The 17,280-nt window shown below is 38.9% G+C and overlaps 1 protein-coding gene across 21 annotated transcripts in view; it reads right to left on the bottom strand.

The window, feature by feature from the left end:
* The window catches only part of MEF2C (myocyte enhancer factor 2C), a 173,373-nt gene that overhangs the window by 34,904 nt on the left and 121,189 nt on the right, over nt 1–17,280 (bottom strand). For 14 of the 21 annotated variants that reach the window (XM_086696994.1, XM_086697001.1, XM_086697038.1 and 11 more), the window contains one exon: nt 7,424–7,567. The exons of 3 other annotated variants lie outside the window; for them this stretch is intronic. In XM_086696994.1, coding sequence (XP_086553120.1) covers nt 7,424–7,567 — 144 coding nt within the window. Of the gene's footprint in view, nt 1–7,226; nt 7,365–7,423; nt 7,568–17,280 lie in introns of all 21 variants that reach the window. 4 more of the 21 variants (XM_086697045.1, XM_086697063.1, XM_086697085.1 and 1 more) reach the window with 2 other exon arrangements.

Genomic DNA, 17,280 nt, shown 5'->3' with positions numbered 1-17,280 from the left:
CAATCATGGTGTTTTTCTACTGTAGCTCCCTCCCTGCTGAGCCATGGGTGGACTAGTGAAGGTCATGCCTCTTTTTGGGTCCCATCTTCATAGACTTAGGTGTTGCTCTGTGTGCTCTGGTTTCTTTTCTCTCCTCTTTCTCCTTCAGGCCTAGATGTGCTAACAGCTTCCAGGTTGTAAGCCCTAATATACTTCACTATTCCTTTGGGTTTCACGGAACGCTACCTATCGACAAATAATCCTTTTACTAAACTCCCTTCAATTACCACCTTTCCCACCAGAGCCATAATAGTGACTCTCTAGATCTAGAATAGTGGTACTCTTCAGGGGTGGACTATCTCCTTAGGGAGCACTTTGGAAATCTTTGAGACAATTTCTGGGTGTCACAATGATTGGGGGGTATGGCTGGTATTTTCTGGATAGGTAGGCAGATATGCTGTATACCCTATTATATGTGGGACAGTTCAACACAACATCTCTTACCCCATTCAACTTTCCAAAGTCCCTCTGCACATTCATGTGTCAAAAAAACCCATTTCCAATGATGTGAGTCAGAAGTAACTTTGTTCTACGAACACAAGGTATTTCTATACATTGAAACACAGATTTTATTATACTCTGAAATTTCCAAAAATGCAATTACTGTGTGCATTGAGGGAATATTTAACTTCGTTTTGTAAAGAACTTCATTAAGAATTGTTTACCATCTTGAAAACTCATGTCACCAATGGCAGTTCTGCTTTTATAATTTGGGTTGAAATACAGCAGTGTGTTCTCTCAGCTCATTCCATTAAAATGTTTTCCTCTGCCCCTTCACTGAAAATGCTCTTGTCATAGTCATTATTGATTTTCCAATGGTAAGTCCTCAGGCCTCAACTTGGGACACAGCTGGTCACTCCTTCTTGACAAACTTCCTTTCCTTTCAAGACCCTGAACTTTCCCTCCTACTGAGCTCGATGGCTCTCCTTCTCCGTTTTTGTTGCTGGTTCTTTCTCTTCTCCCTGCTCTCTGAATTTAAGAGTAGCATGGTCCTTTATCTATCTGCAGTTCAGCTCTCTCTCCTGATTCAGCCTTGCATATCCAACAACAACCTCAATATTTCTACTTGTCTCATGTCTATTCTAATAGACATCTCAAAACCAACTCCAACCTACCTCCACTCACACCTCTCTTCATCTCCAGCTGATGACAGCTCAATGCTTCCAAAGGCACAGAATAAAATCCTTGGAGTTACCCGTGAATCTTCACTTTCTCCCCATCACCCAGTTCATCTGGAAATCCTATTGGCTTAACTTCCAACATATCCACTTTCCAACCACCTCTCATTCTAAAGTCTCCAGCATCATCCCCTGTTGCCTTGATCACTGCAGTTGCTTCCTTAAGAGTTGCCTGCTTCTATCCTTGCTCTCCTTTTTATTTTTGATCTAGCAATTGAATAGATCCCTTAAAGCACAAATAAGATCATAACACCCCTCTGTTTCAAACCCTGAGAAGCTCCCACCTTACTCGTAGTAAAGCCCAGCTTCTTCCAATGTTCTATAAGGTCCTATAAATTCCAGCTTTCGCTAGGCTTCATTATCTGGTTTCCTATTGTCCTCTTCCTCCCTCCTTCATTTTTGCCTCATGTACATGGCTAACTCCATCACCTCTTCAGTTTTCTGCTCAAAATCTGGCCTTCTCAAGGAAGCCCACCCTGACCACCTTATTTAATCATACAGCTTGCCCTACCAACCAACCATCCATCTCTTGATCTCTTTCTCTTGCTTTTCTTTCCCTTGTAACATTACTTATGATGTTGGCCAAATAATGTCCCCTTTCATCAAGCTCTTAAAGCTCTTTTGCTGCAAGGTAATGCAGAGCCTAGTCTAATATTTGTTATATGAATTGACTATTTTTCATTAAAGGAGGGTTTTTAGGAAGACACTATACTAATATGAAAATACAAGCTTACAATTTACTGTGTATTATTACCAAGCAGGCACTGGACTATATAAGTCACACACATTATATGATTCAACACTTTCAACATCCCTTCACTGTAAGATATAATCCTTTCCTTTTTAAATCAATGAGATTAAGTGGCCCAAGATCATCTAACTAGTAAGTGACTGAGCCTATTGCTTTTTCAATTAAATCGTTGTGTAACACAGTATAAGTTTTTGGAGAGAAATAAAATACTGCAGTCAGAAATGATACTGTGAAGTGAGTATGGGCTTCATGTTAACAGCTTATTTGTGTACCATGAAAATAATGAGCTAAAATGGGGTTCTTATGAAATGTGGGTGAGCATCCCTGTTGGAGTGAGCTCTGTGCTTAGGAAAAAATAAACCTTAAAGACTCCTCCTCTTCCATATTTACTCAGGTTTGGTATTTTATTTTAGTTTTATTTTTTAAATTTTATGTTAGAGAAAGAGAGAGAGAGAGAGAGAGCGAGCACGTGAACAAGGGAGAGGGGCAGAGGGACAGAGAAAGAATCTTAAGCAGGCTCCGCACCCAGTGCAGAGCCTAATGTGGGGCTTGATCCTAAGACCCTGGTATCATGACCTGAGCTGAAATGAAGAGTTAGACGTTCAACTGACTGAGCTACCCAGGCGCCCCACAGGTTTGGTATTTTAAAGCTATGTTTTAGTTACAAATGTTTTAATTTGTATTCACTATTAGTGTTTCTAAGTGTTTATCTATTGCTGGGTACTTAAGGATCTGCTATCAAACTACTCCCCTGAACATTCTACAGAGTGTTGACTGCATCTCCGTAGAGAGCAAAGCCCATTTCCCCTCACTACATGCACATCCAAAATAAAAGGGATTCTTAATAATTATTTAATAAATTCTGAACCACTCTAATAACCAGTTCAGTGAAAATCTCTTTACTCCTCTCTTCCTCTGACCATCATCCCAAAGAATTACTCAGTTTCCAGCATTCTGAACTGTAAACAATTTCGATGATAAGTATAAAATTCTCTTGTGATTGGCTACACAGTGGTCAGTAGAGCTCTGATATCAAAGCATACTTCAAAAAATCACACTTCATAATAACATGCTAACACCTTTTGCATTAAACCTTTTGCTTTGTTTCTTTTGCTTCTTTATCTGTATTAGGAACTGGTTACACAGTTTTAAAGTAGAATTATAAGCTTAAACATGACCACACTAAGGAGACAATGCAGAGACTCAGAAAGAACAACTTACTTTCTATCAGAAATCTCAGTTGTAGTCTAGTTGTGTAATAAATTGCCATTGAACCAGGCAAGTCATTTAATCTCCCTTGACCTGATCTGAGACATGAAGTGTTTACAAACGTAAAGAGATGAACCAGCTCTAAATGTTTTAGGGAATGCAAAGGCAGCAATAATGTATAAATGTTTACAGGAATTTGTCATTATTTGTTTTCTTCCTGACTTTTCAAAATTAGGGAAATTAGAAGCATCTATTTAAAATATTTTTGTCTAAAAATTGAAAGCCAGAATATAGTTAAGAACTCCAAACTTACAAATATCTCAGGGCCAGGCTCCAAATTTTACAATACTTGAGACAGGAAGGAAGAGAGAATTTGGGGTGATTAAATAAAATGCTGTAGGCAGGACTGCTATGTACTTTGCAGGGCTCAGGGCAAAATGAAAATGACGGGCTCCTGTTAAAAAATTATGAAGAATTTCAAGATGGTGATGGCAAAGCCTCTGAGGGCAGGGCCCTGTGTAACTGCACAGGTCAATGGCCCACAATGCCAGCCCTGCATAAGAGACACAGGCATGACAGCAAAAAAAGCTTTTAGTGTCTATCCCTGAGCAAACTGATCATGGTTGCTGAAGTGAGTCATCGTGGTCAGAAAGGTATCTGAACTCTTACCCAAAACCCACTATTTTCCCAAACTTACCACAAGGAAAAGTCCAATAAAAAGTCAAATAAAATATTTTTAATAAAATATTTTTAGTTAACAGGCCCTTTTTTATTTAATGTGAATGGCTAAACTGAATCCCTTTACTGGGCCATGAATGACACTCCCTTACCTTTCGATCAACCATTCCCACGCTGCTGAGAACTGGGGGGAGAAAAACAAATCACACAACTCTGCTGACTAGTGACTACTAATTGCTGATACCCAAATCTCCGCAAGGTTGCCTGACGACTCTGGCCTGTACTTGCTCATTCCCTTCTCATTCTCGCTTTCTCGAAATGTCTACACCTTCATTGTTCTTGGTCCTCTTCTCAGCACTTAGTGCCCCACCTCACTATCTACAGACGCTAAATTCAGTACAAAACAGAGAAGTCACCAACCAGGTGGTGGTACAGTCAGCTTCACTCTGCCCATCTACCCCCTTAACTAGGTCACGGGTCTACCTGTAACTCCGTGCTCTTCCTGTTCCGATCCCATCCTCCCCTTCCTGGAGTAGCTTTGCCATTTTACCTCCATCGCTGATACCTCTGATCTTTTCCTTCCCTGGAGCATTCCTCCTTTGCAGATGATCTCCAGGCCTTTAACTCCTTCCTTGCTCCTACTTACAGCAGTGTTTCCTGGTCTTCACAGTCTGCTATTTGAAGAAAACACATGCTCCTTCCGCTTCCTCCCTCCCTGTTCTCTCTCAACCAATCTTGCAACCACCCCTCCTTCCTTCAGCCCATTTCCTAATTCCTGGTTCCTCAAATGGAACTGTTCTTTCTTGCTGTGATGCCCAGCATGAACCGTGGCAAGCCCCGCGTGAGGAAATGCTGGTCAACAAGATTCCAAATCATCCATGGATTATTTCATGTAATTGAGGAATATGGGCATAAATTATATCGTAACAGGCGCTTGCAATATTAAATTTTCTATTTTAAAAGGGAAACTCTTCAAACCGGGTCTTTGAAATAGAAAAACAGTCTTGTAATGTTTTTAAAGAGGTGGAGACACTCCCTACATACAAAGGGCAGAGTGTCCTTGCCCTGCTGTAAATGTTTTAGCAGCTGTGGAAACTTTCAACAAAATTTACTTCCAGCAACTGAAAGCGATGTGCGAAAACTGCGCTTTTCATCGTGGAGGCTGAAGCACTTACTACAGAGAGGAAGACTCAGCGGCACAGCTAGGAGCTGTGTAGTCCTTCTCACAGCCCGACCTCTAAACTCTCATGTGGTTTTCATCCCCCACCACACACCACTGCACCTCTTAAGAAATCATGTATCCTGATTTTGAACTCTTTACAGGACGGGATGAAATACTGCAAGGGAGCTGAGGTATGCATCACACCTCTTACTCCTAAAGCATGGGAAAAAGGATCCAGTGTGCAAATATGGGCATTCTCCCAGAGCTTCGGGGGTTAAAGCCTCATACTCATTTAAGAACATGGCCAGGGAGAGTGATCCAGGGAGTGTGATCCGCTGTAATACACATACTACTGCTCTTTCCTAGCTGTGCAGGGGATTCCTCCTGTCACAGACACCGACATTCTTATATTCACAAACCTTTGTGCCTGGCAGCTCTAAACAGTGTATTGTATAGCTGGAGAAACTCAGCCTGTAAGAACTAAAAATTGGCCCAAAGGAGGGGCACCTGGGTGGCTCAGTCAGTTGAGTGTCCGTCTTTGGCTCAGGTCATGATCTCACGGTTCATGGGTTCGAGCCCCATGTCAGGCACGGAGCTGGCAGCTGGGAACCTGGAGCCTGCTTCAGATTCTAGGTCTCTCTCTCTCTCTCTCTCTCTCTGTCCCTCCCTCGCTTGTGCTCTCTCTCAAAAGTAAATAAGTAAACATTAAAAAAATTGGCTCAAGGGAACTGCTTCCTTCCTTCTTCTGGGCAAAATAAAATCTCAATGGGTGTTTTATCACGTAAGAATTCTGGGTATAACAGGTATGCATGACTGCATCTGATGGGAAATATGTTATTTTTGAATAAAGTGCCCACTGTGGGTGTGTTGTATACAGTAGTCGGTTTTATGAAACCTTTAAGAATTTAAGGCACTTAAGCTTTCTTTCATGATACAATGTATTAATAATGATTCAACAAAATCTCTTCCGCTGACATTATTTCACTTAACAAAAGAAGCAGACATACTTATGAAGATAGAAAGTTTAATGTTCATACATTTTATAAATAACTTTTAAAGTGTTCCTTTTAATTCAACACAGGTTGGTTGTACACCTACTATATGTAAGGCATTAATTTATCCTGTGAGTGTAGTTGTGGACTTAGCCTAGAGCTCTTGTCCCCAAATATCTGCACTTATAATTGCTGAGGCATATTTTCAACTGCCGAATCTTTCCCAACCCTCAAGTTTAGGGTATCCTGCTAACTTACAAAAAATGTTCTTTTTTTGAGAAAGGAATTAATTACCCACTGAAGAGCTTGTATAAAATGAGGGTTTCAGACACTAACATTGGTTATTCAGAAAGCATGTGAGCCTCTGAGTTTCATCACTTTTATGTCATAAAATTAACATCATTTGATTGATGACAGAATAAAATAAAAGGTATGTACGTTTCCCCTCATTCTGTGGGCAAACAAAATAATACATGCAGAGTTATTTCTCTTAAATATCTGGCAAGGCATATGATTGATTGTTAGAAATTTTTTGACTTGGTTAAGACAAAATTTAGCCAAATGTTAAAGCATGGAAAATGTTGGTGTAGGCAAAGCGAATATTCTGATAAAGCTTTAAAATCACCCCAGCACACAAACATGTTGAAATCTTACCATTAGGTTTTCATGCAGTCTGTTTCCCTGCAGCGAGCATTAGCTTTAACCCTTCAGTGCTGTTGCTGAATCTCATGTTTAGGGAGAGGGGCTGAAGAAGCTTTATTTGGAACCAAGCTTTTCTTTGGGGGGCTGATGGCCAGTTTACATGAGAGAACTGTGGCTCCCATCGTGTATCCGGTCTCAGTACAAATATACGTATGTTCTATAGTAAATCCTCAAGCTTGTTCAGAAGGACATTCCAGCGTTTTACTAGTGCACTGTGATTTGTGTGAGCTGTGTGTTTAAAAGATTGTGTAAATTCAGGGCATGTTGCATAGATCTTTCTCTTCTTCCTGTAAATATTCTACCTCTGAATGAACTTCTGGATGGCAACTCTTTTAGATTACATAATTTCAGCATCCCTCGGGGTTTGCTTTCTAAAGGCACTGCCCTGTGGGGTGAGATGGCTATTTTATTGGTTTGACTTTCCAATGCTTCTTACAGAAAGTCATCACTGAAAGGGTTAAGGTATGTTACTGCAGCGGTTATCAGCAGACCAGCCATCTACCTTTGGTACTTACAGGAATTTTATGACTCTTGATCATATTATCAAATTCTTCATTAATTTTTTTGTATTTTTCTTCAGTGCGTGGGGTGAGTGCATAAGAGGAGTCGGGATCGGGGCTTTCACAGCCTTTGTTCTCTTTCTTGTTCAAGGCCTGCCAGGTTCAGAGAAATATCAAGAGTAAAAAAAATGAAGGGTGTTCCGAGTACTTACACACAATCTTTGCCTGCTGATCATTAGATCAATATCTTCGTTAATTTTCCTGTACTTGTCCTCAGACTCAGGGCTGTGACCTACTGAATCGTCTGCATCGGGATCTGGGCTGTCACAGCCATTAAGGCCCTTCTTTCTCAACGTCTGAAATACATAATTTGGAAAGTTCAAACCTAGACAGAGGCTGTAAGAGACATTCAGGGGTGTTATAGAAGTTCAAGCTGTCCAGTATTTCGGGTTTTTATTACATACACTTTTTTACATTAAAGAAACCATAGAGAGAACCCATGAGTGATTTCAAAAGTGCACTCATTGCTAGTTACAGAAAAATAAAAGGGCAATATTCCGCTTACAACCAAATTCAGTCAATAAACAAAGATGGCATGGGGGCTGAAATTTCATGGTACAGAATTCCTACGTGCTTCAAACATCCAGTGAGAGACAATTACAGAAGAATACGAGTAAGGTGGCAAATTGCAACACTATCTTCCCACAGGAAAACTAGAAATTAGGGCATTACACAATGATTTCAGAATCTGTGATCACGACAAAAGCAGAAATGTCAGAAACAGAGCTCTAGTTCAGGTTTAGCATAATTGTTGGTACTCATGGTGTCCTGCCACCCCCTTAGGATATGCACTTGACAGCAAAATGCCGTAAGAGAACCCAGCTCATATTCTCACGAAGTACCCAGTGAGAATGTTCAGACGCTGTGATCGTAAGGAGAATTACCTCTGTGTAGTTTGTTTAGAGTTCTATACTTGTGAAAATATGTATTGAGAGTGGTAATGCTGAGAAGTTACCTGCCTAAACATAGGCTGAAAGAAAAGTCACAACACCTGAGCTTAGCTTACCATCAGCTGGATAAGGAAGCCAGAGAATGCTGAAAGTAGGTACCTAAGTCAACAACTATCAAACTAGCAAAAGTTCTTCCTGGTTCCAGCTGAGTAAGGTCACCCTGAGACTGTCTCCTGACACATGAAAGTGAAAAGTCGGTGCCTTATCCTGAACCTCCTGTCTCCTGAATGTAGGTCTGGTCTAGTCTCAGCTGTCACAGAAGGATAAATCCGTATGTAACATGGAAAAAGTATGAGTCAGGAGTCCTGAGTTTTACTTTCCCTCTCTCTCTCCCTCTCCCTCTCTCTCTCTCTCTCTCTCTCTCTCTTTCCTTTTAACTGATGGTTGTCAAGTTAATTGTACATCATCTGATTTACAAAGAAAATGTTATGTTTTTAGAGATCATAAAACTTCTGATTAATCACACAGCATGCCGTGTCAATTATTAATAGACTGGCAACATTTCTGAATTTTCCTGGTACTACCAAAATCGTTTTTAAAGAGTTGGGTACGTAAGTGTCTCTCATTAATGGAAAGTTCAGCGGAGCTCATCTTTATTAAAGACGGAATTCACATACAAATAAAGCAAAAGCTGTGACATCAAGCTAAGGAATTCAAAGCTGAGATAACACTCCATCTTTAATTCATGCAATTGGGGAAAATAAATAAAACAACATGAGTTATAAAGGGAGTGTCAGTCTTAACAATTTAAACTCCTTGGCTCTTATCAATGTGTAACAAATGTAACACTTAAAATTAGTTTTTTTCTGAGGCACTAAAGAGCTTCACTTAAAATCAAACTAAGAGAGCTACCATTTCTAATACATCTATGAGACACTGCAGCTCTGTAAATATTTATTAATGTTATTGTGGTATAATATAACAAATAAACATATGGTTACAGCTTATTATGTGGTATAATGTTTGAATATTAAAATGAGTATTTTGACACAAGATGATAATATATATATACATTTATAATCTTTGGGAATTTATAATTGGTGGGGCCACCTGTCCCCCTACCACAGATCTATAGCCAGAATAAATACCTCTGGAGAGTTCTTAAAATAATATTACAAAGAATGTCACAATACATTACAATAATAGTTTTATTCGCTAACTTAATTTCCTGTTTTAGGCTGTTTTGTTAGCATTATCTCAACCACAAGCATATTCTTCTGGGTGATAACTATTTGTTATATTATGATGTTTCTGCTTTGATCTCCATATATCCTTGAGCTTTTAAGAATAACTTTGCAGTGCCTTGCATCATACTCCACATATTTTTCATAAAAATTCACCTTTGTAGGGAAAGATGTCAGGTCAAGAAAATATTATCTGAGAATTTTCAAAATCTGCCTGTATTTCTATAAGGCATAATAGGAATATTCTTATATAAACCTTCAGTTTAAAATCTTATGTTATAGAACATTAATTTATAGTCTTATCTAGACAGTAGATTCTTCAATGTGCACCCTAAAAAATTACCCAATAAATCTTATTGTAAAAATTATAGTTGTTTTGATGTGCAGATTTTTGACAACAGAACGCAAGGGCTAGGAGAGGCCTATCAACTGTCATTACTATCCATCTGGCACATACATGTGTGCTAAATATTCTTATGAAGCTTTTGAGGGGAGATACTGCATTCGGTTTACAAAAATTCAAACATCAATTACAGTTCATTGAAAGACCTCCACAAATGTTAACTCATTATCTCTCACAAGTGTTTCATGAAGAGTTTAGGGAAACCTCATGCCGGGTCTCAAACCAGCATGGCCAAGCATGATTGGCCTTTCAGCCTCCTGCCGTGAGCGACGTGGGGCCACCTTCCCCTGCCCAGCCTTTCCCACACTCGTAAAGTGAGGGATGTGGAATAGATGTCTCCCACTCATATGTGACTATAGCAGTAGAGTGAATGCTGAAATAAATTAGGCAGAAAAATTTAAAAATTAGGCTGTGGGAAAACTTTAAGAATGAGAATATTGCTAAAATATTGGTATTTCTTAGATGTCAAATTTTAGAGTGGGAATGCTTATTACTCAATAAAGCACTTATCAGTTTTTTGGATTAAAAAATCAATTAGATCAAGAGCTCATTTTGTACCTAAAGAATTACATAAACTGTTAAGCAAACAAAGCTAGTGCCATGAAGTCACAAAGGAAACAACGGTGAGGGGGAAGGGTAACAGCGGCTCCTTTTCTCTTAATAAATTCTTTTTGTATCTAATTACATTATCTTTCATTGAATATCACCAGTATTTAAGTAATGAAATATCTCTAAGAGCGAAAGGTGTATTGCAGTCTTATTTCAAGTTAAATTGCATTATTTAAAAAGGGGGGCATTCTGAGATACAGAAATACAAAATCCAAGAGCAAATTAATACTGAGTTCCAAGTTCCCATAATCACATAACTAGAACACTGAAAAAATTGTTCAAAAATATTATCCTCAACTGAGAGCTTGTAGACCACATTTCTGCCAAGAACAGATGATTATGGTAGAATTACAAAGCTCTGAAAATGGATGCGATGGCACAAACTTAAATACTATCATGTGAATGTGGAAATATATGGGCAGTCTTATCTTTATTATATTAAAAATCTATAGCTGTTTGGGGATGGCAAAAGAATTACTGTTAGATTCAGCCAAGTCTGTCTTTATCGCAGTAATAAACAGTCAATATAAACTAAAGGGACTGCTAACTGGGTAAATAAGCATTATTCTTCAGGCCTTTTTTTTTTTTTTTTTTTTTTTGGAAAAATCAAAATCTCTGCCTCTGGTCTTTGAAAGCTTCCCTGATCTTTTACAAATGTTATTGGTCAGGTAATGTAGGCACTTAAATCATCATCACCATCATCATCATTATTATTACAGGGGCTAGAAGTCTTGGCTGTATATATTGTGTCTCTCAGCTGACTAAGTTTTGAAAAGATTTATTCTGTATGTCAAGAGAAGGCAAGAGATCTACTGAAACCAGCTTCTCTGGCTACGTATCTAAAGAAACTCTTCCCTCAGAGAACTCTGTAAATCTTGAGTGAGTCTGTATACTGAATTCAACTTTCCATGTGAGAGTGACACTTTTGGGGTAGATCAATTGACTGCAGAGGCTTCTGGGATGTTTTCACAAGGCAGAGATTGTCATGCAGTGAGCTGAGAACAGCCGTTTCTTAGAGAAGTAATTAGATTGACAGAAGGTGACATACTCCAAACAATAAACGGGAAAAGGAGTCCAGACAGGTAATCCAAAAACCACGTGGAATCTCCCCTCCCAGACATGTGGACATATGGACCCTGCATTAGTACATTTGTTCATCAAGACAACTTGAAATACATATAAACTGATGATGATAGGTGACAGGTGCTTCAAAAATTCTAATGAAATAGATGTAGGGAACAGATTCCATTTCGTTACTGAAAGGAATATAAATGAAAAAGAATGCCACATGGAGCTCTCATTTCTCATCTTAGGCATTATGTTATCAAATCCCTTCTGTATACAATGGTTAAAACTGATTTCCCCTTTTTTAATTGTTTCTTGTTAGTAATAAAGAAATAACTAAGTTATTGGTCTTTTTCAATTAAATGAAGCTATATATTTTATATTTTTGCTATCTACATAAAATTAAGTTTCTTTTAGAGCCACCATCACAGATTAAAGCTTCCAATCGTTCAACTTCTTTCCATGCCTGCAGTATTAGTCCTCAAGAATATATATCTTCATCATCTTCCTTTCTTTGTACCTACCTGCTCTATAGCAGCAATTTCAAATCCTTTTGCTAAAAGCCCCAAAATACTCATTAATTTTCTTAAAAGCCAAATAATCAACCTTTCTTGTACAGCTAGCATTACCCTTACTTCAGAGGGTTGATGTGTCAGGAATTATCTCTGCTAGTTGCATGAATGTCATGTTCACACAAAAGCCAAGAAAAAAAAAAAGGCATCAACTTAGAAAAGGTAGTTTCCTTTTCTTTCATTCTAAATCATTTTCGCACTTGTCTTTCATAGCTTTATGAAAATAAGCATCCGCTCTTAGCAAGCAGAATAATCTGTAGAAAGTAGTAAATCCATAGAGGAAAAGGAGGGGCAGCTGAAGTGGACACTGCCTGTAAGTGAAGTTTCTGAGGGTATTTTGTAAACACCCTCCCACAGCTGTGTGCTGCTCCCAAGTGCCTTGTTAGTCCCAGCAGCCCTGAGCCCCGTGGGGAGTGGCCATCAGGGCGATCTGTGCACACGGACTTCCTTCACTTAAAATACCGTCAGCAATTAGTGAAAACCTATTACACACAGATACTGTTTGGTGCACTTATGTTTTAGAGAAGCAGGCAGCACAAATTTAAATTAAAAATCTTTGAACTGTCCTATAATATGTGCTGTGTGTGTGTGTGTGTGTGTGTGTGTGATTTCTAGCACAGATTACTTAGACAGGGGAAAGATCAGGTAGAAAGAAATTTCTCCATAGGTTTTAATTACCAAAACTGTAAGCATTGTCTGCACTATCTTTCCTGTTCCATAGTTCTTCTTTGTTCTTAATATAGAAATGAAAAGACACATTAAAATACTGCAAAGTTACTACAATCACTAGGTAGACTTTAATTAGACAAGCAAATCATATCTAGTACAGACTATAAAAAACTAAAATTTATCCCAACTTATTCATTAGTGGTGAAAATATTAATAAAAAATTGAAAATATAAACCTTAACAGTATATTTCCTCTAGGTAATTAATGCTCATTCTAACTAGATATTAACTCCTACTGAGGAAAGGCTGGGAAGCGCTGGAGATTTTCATTGCTTCGTTTTATTCCTTTCCTGAAAAGATAATCGTAATATTGGACTTGAAATTTTTTTCACTGAACAATTCTTCATCTTTAAATAATAGAAATAAAAGGGACTAATTAAAGATTTGAAGACTTTTAATGTATACAACATAAACACCCACCCATGCCTTTTAATAACCACAAATTGTTTCATAAAAACAATCAGATGGTGATAGTTCCTAGAACTACTGGTACTCTAATACTGAACTAGATCACCAAGGATCCTCCTCATGTCTTCCAGGGGGAGAATTAATGGTGCCTAATCAATTGGTCTTTCACATCGCGTGTCCTTGCTCAAGCTGGGCTTCTGGAATGAGCCCACCACTATTGTTCCTTGGAGTTGGACAGTCCTCCTTCAAGGCAGAGCTAACACATTAGCTCCTCTTTGTAGACTTCTCTGATCACCAGAGCTGAATTGATTTTTCCGTCATTCATGTACTCACTCATTGTATACATTTTCCTATTAGAGCCTTTATCGCATATTATTACTTATGTTTTGTCTCCCTTGCTAGCTCATGAAGCAATTAACGAAGTGCCTTCCTTTCTTCACTTTTGGAGTTTCAATATAGAACAGAGACTGACACATTTGTAGATGCTTAAGAAATGCTTGTTGAATGAACAGAACACACATTTCCACTTTAATGTTAGTGTATGCAGATATTTCAAGACTGGACCAAAGCTGTCTGTCTGGCCGGAGGCAGAAATGGCAGTGGGATCCAGACCTCTTGATATATATTTACTAAGTGCTACAATGTGTCCGGTGTTACATGAGGTCTTCTGGATACAAAGATGCATTCCTGAAGATATGATTAAGAATTTCTGTTTACATGGTTTTCTTTCCATAAGTGAACTCCTGGAGCTTAGGGATTGTTTACGAGTCATTTTGTATCACCAGGACTTAGCACAGGCCTGGCACATGGGAGAAGCTTAATAAATGTTTGCAGCATTAATGAGAGACTGAATGGATGGACGAACACAACAGGAAAGAATGCTCAGATACTAGAGGCAGAGGAGTCTCAGTGTGTATTTTTTCAATTGTCATTTCTTTTTCACCATTTTATATTACTATTTCACATTATGTTAAAACTCCATTATTATTTTGCTCTTTTAAAGTAACTATTATAAATCGACTACTTTTTGAAATGTATCACTTTTGCAAATTTTTTTTTAATGTTTATTTACTTTTGAGAGAGAGACAGAGTGTGAGCAGCGGAGGAGCAGAGAGAGGGAGACACAGAATCTGAAGCAGCCTCCAGGCTCTGAGCTGTCAGCACAGAGCCGGACTGGGGCTCAAACCCACAAACCGTGAGATCATGACCTGAGTTGCAGTCGGATGCTTAACCACCCACACGCCACCTGAAAAGTATCATTTTTAAGTGAGAAAACAATGCAGTATGAAGCTGATTATAACTCAGGAGATTTATATCATTAAACACTTAAAAATTAGAGTACTGGTCTGAATACAGTGTGTCAGAAAGAACTATGCATTCACGAAAGCTTTAAGGTAAAAAAGCCATAATCATATAATCTCAGCCCTTGAAACGAGTAGCAGAAGAGAGGGCACAGAATTCAGCACGGAAGAAAAAAAGGGAGTGGTATTCTAGGCAGAATGTGTAAGGGTAGAAAAACAAAAACAGAAACTTTATAGTGAAGAGCATGGGGAAACTTTTGTGAATGTGAATCAGATCCTATAAATTTGAAATAAGCAAGTTTTAAAATTCTTGGGCAAAGTTCATCTTTCCCCCCCATTTTTGGATGTTGGTCTACTGCTCCACTATTCTCCCGGGCTTTGACATTCATCTTACTCTGGGCCAACCTTAGCCTGGAGGATTCATGGAAAATCAGGGTGATTTTAGGGCCAATCAGATGATTCAGGCTGCCTCAGGATAGGTCAGTGGGTTGATGTTTTTGTTAGGAATTCTTCCACCACACCTCTTCTGGAACCTGGACAAGGCATGCATCATGAGGCTGGACGGGAAAAGGATTGAGATGGAGAAGTTTGGCACACTTAGCTATGAAATGCTCCCTGATATTCTGAATCCAAGAGAGATCTGAAGTAAAGTACTAAGCAGGGAACATTTAATATATAATGATTGAAATGCATGCTAAAATATGCAGTTAATCTTAATAGTCTTTCTAAAAGCAAGCTAAAAAAATAAAAGATGGGATAAAAAAATAAAAGGCTGGCATATGAAGGATTAAATTGGAAGTGGGTTTGAAGAATGAATGATGTTACTGACTTCTTAAATAAGGAAGGAAAAGATAGGACAGAACTAACAAATTAAACAAAGGTTGGGAAAGAGAGGAGAGGAGTAAATAAACAAAGATTGGGAAGGAGGATTTTTGAAAGTCTAAAATATAAACGTAACTTCACCTACTAACCTTTTTCAACTATGGCATTTTACTTGCAAATAGGTTACGGGGACAAAAAAGGAAGAATATTGGGAGCACTGATTCTTTAAAAATAACACGTTGAAGCATCTTTTAAAAACCATCAATGACTTATTTTAACAAAAGAAGATGTATATGTATATACATAAGTTAAATCATTATTTTTGCTTCCAAGCTGGCTCTTATCTAGCTGTAAATGCCTTTTTATTCAAGTTGGGTCAGTGCATGATTAGTCATGATGTGGGAGTAGCCCCCACTGCCTATATTTATCATCAGCTCAGGACTGCCATTTTCAGTCACCATACTTCCTCATTTCTACAGGATTCCCACGATCTCTTCTTCTCATTTATTTCCCCACTTATGTTGTTGAGTATAACCTATCCCTTCATCCATTCCCCTCCCATCTTTCTTTTCCTGGAAAACCTCACAACCTAGTTATCCAAGCTGGAAATCCAGAAGTCACCCTTGACTCCACCATCTCGACTCAACAATTACTATTTTTTCTGTTTGGTCTCCCATCCTCAGTCTGTCCTCTGATCCCACTTTCCAGTCAATCCTTCATCCTACTTTTGGCAGGGTCTCCTGACAATGCAAATGTAATCGTAGCAGTGCTTTCCTCATAAACCATGGCGGCTCCCAATGGCCACAACCACTAGTTTTCACAGCAAGTTCTCCCCTTCTTCTCCAGCCTCATTCCTTCTCTTCTCCCTTGGCACTCTGGGTTTCATCAATGGGGAACTTCCTACCATTTCCCAAGTCAGGTAGGTCTTGTAATAACACTGTTTTGATATGTCATTCATTCCTGTCTAGAATATGTTTACTTCTGCTCTCTGATATACGAACCTTAGTCATCCTAGGCCACCTGTTACCTAATGCCATCACTTGCCCCGTGAAGCTCTGTCTAGGCACTTGGGGACCCCCTTCTCATGTTATCTACTGACATGTCTGCTTCACCACTAGGTAGTGAGTTCTGTAAGAGTTGGGTATCTCTGGTTCCTGCTAGAGGGCTGGAGTAATACATGTGGGCTCAGTAAATGTTCTCGTAACTGTTTACCACATAAATGAACAAGCAAACAAGCTTGACGGTCATACTTTCTAACACTGTCAGACTTGCTGAAATGAGTTGGGTAGTCTCCTAAGATGGCAGGGTTATTTATTTGTTTTAATAACATTAAGTGAAAAGTGCACAGAACACAAGTTCTGGTAAGTTAAAGCAAGTTCTAAAATCACTTCATGATTGTGGCAATAGAATATCCTTTTGGCAGTGGAAACAGTGGAGGTGACACAGAGACTATTTTATAGGGGGTGCAAATGGTCATGTTTGTGTGTGTGTGTGTGTTTACGATTGCTCAGAGTTCCGTGTAGGACGGGCTGTTCCTTTCCAGCTCCCGGTACTCTCAGTCACCACCAGGAAGACATAACATATTGAGAAAGTACTGCAAGAGGTGCTTTTGGGGATTGTCTTCTCTATTTCTAGGTTCTCCTTCAGGAGAAAGGGGATTACCTTTGATGTGATTTGAAGAATCTGTTAGTTGGGATCTGCAGTTTATCACTAGATTATGTGAAAAGCAGACTGTACACAGAGCATTCAATAAGGGAACACAGAAGAAGATGTGAGGTTCACAACTGACTGACTTGTGTCATGACAGTTTTGATCACACCTGAGAATTGTACTTGAGATATCCAAATCCTCATTTCTGAGATAGTGAGGGACTCCCAGATGAAGGTTAAATTGCTTCTTTTCCTAACACCAATCTCCTACTCTAGGCCTCTGCCAGGCTGAAGAGAGTAAAGAGTTCCAGCGGGCTT

The sequence above is a fragment of the Puma concolor genome, chromosome A1, assembly GCF_028749965.1.
Source record: "Puma concolor isolate L17-30 chromosome A1, mPumCon1.1.hap2, whole genome shotgun sequence".
NCBI classification, from domain to species: Eukaryota; Metazoa; Chordata; class Mammalia; order Carnivora; family Felidae; genus Puma; species Puma concolor.
This window is presented reverse-complemented; position numbering and strand designations above follow the sequence as displayed.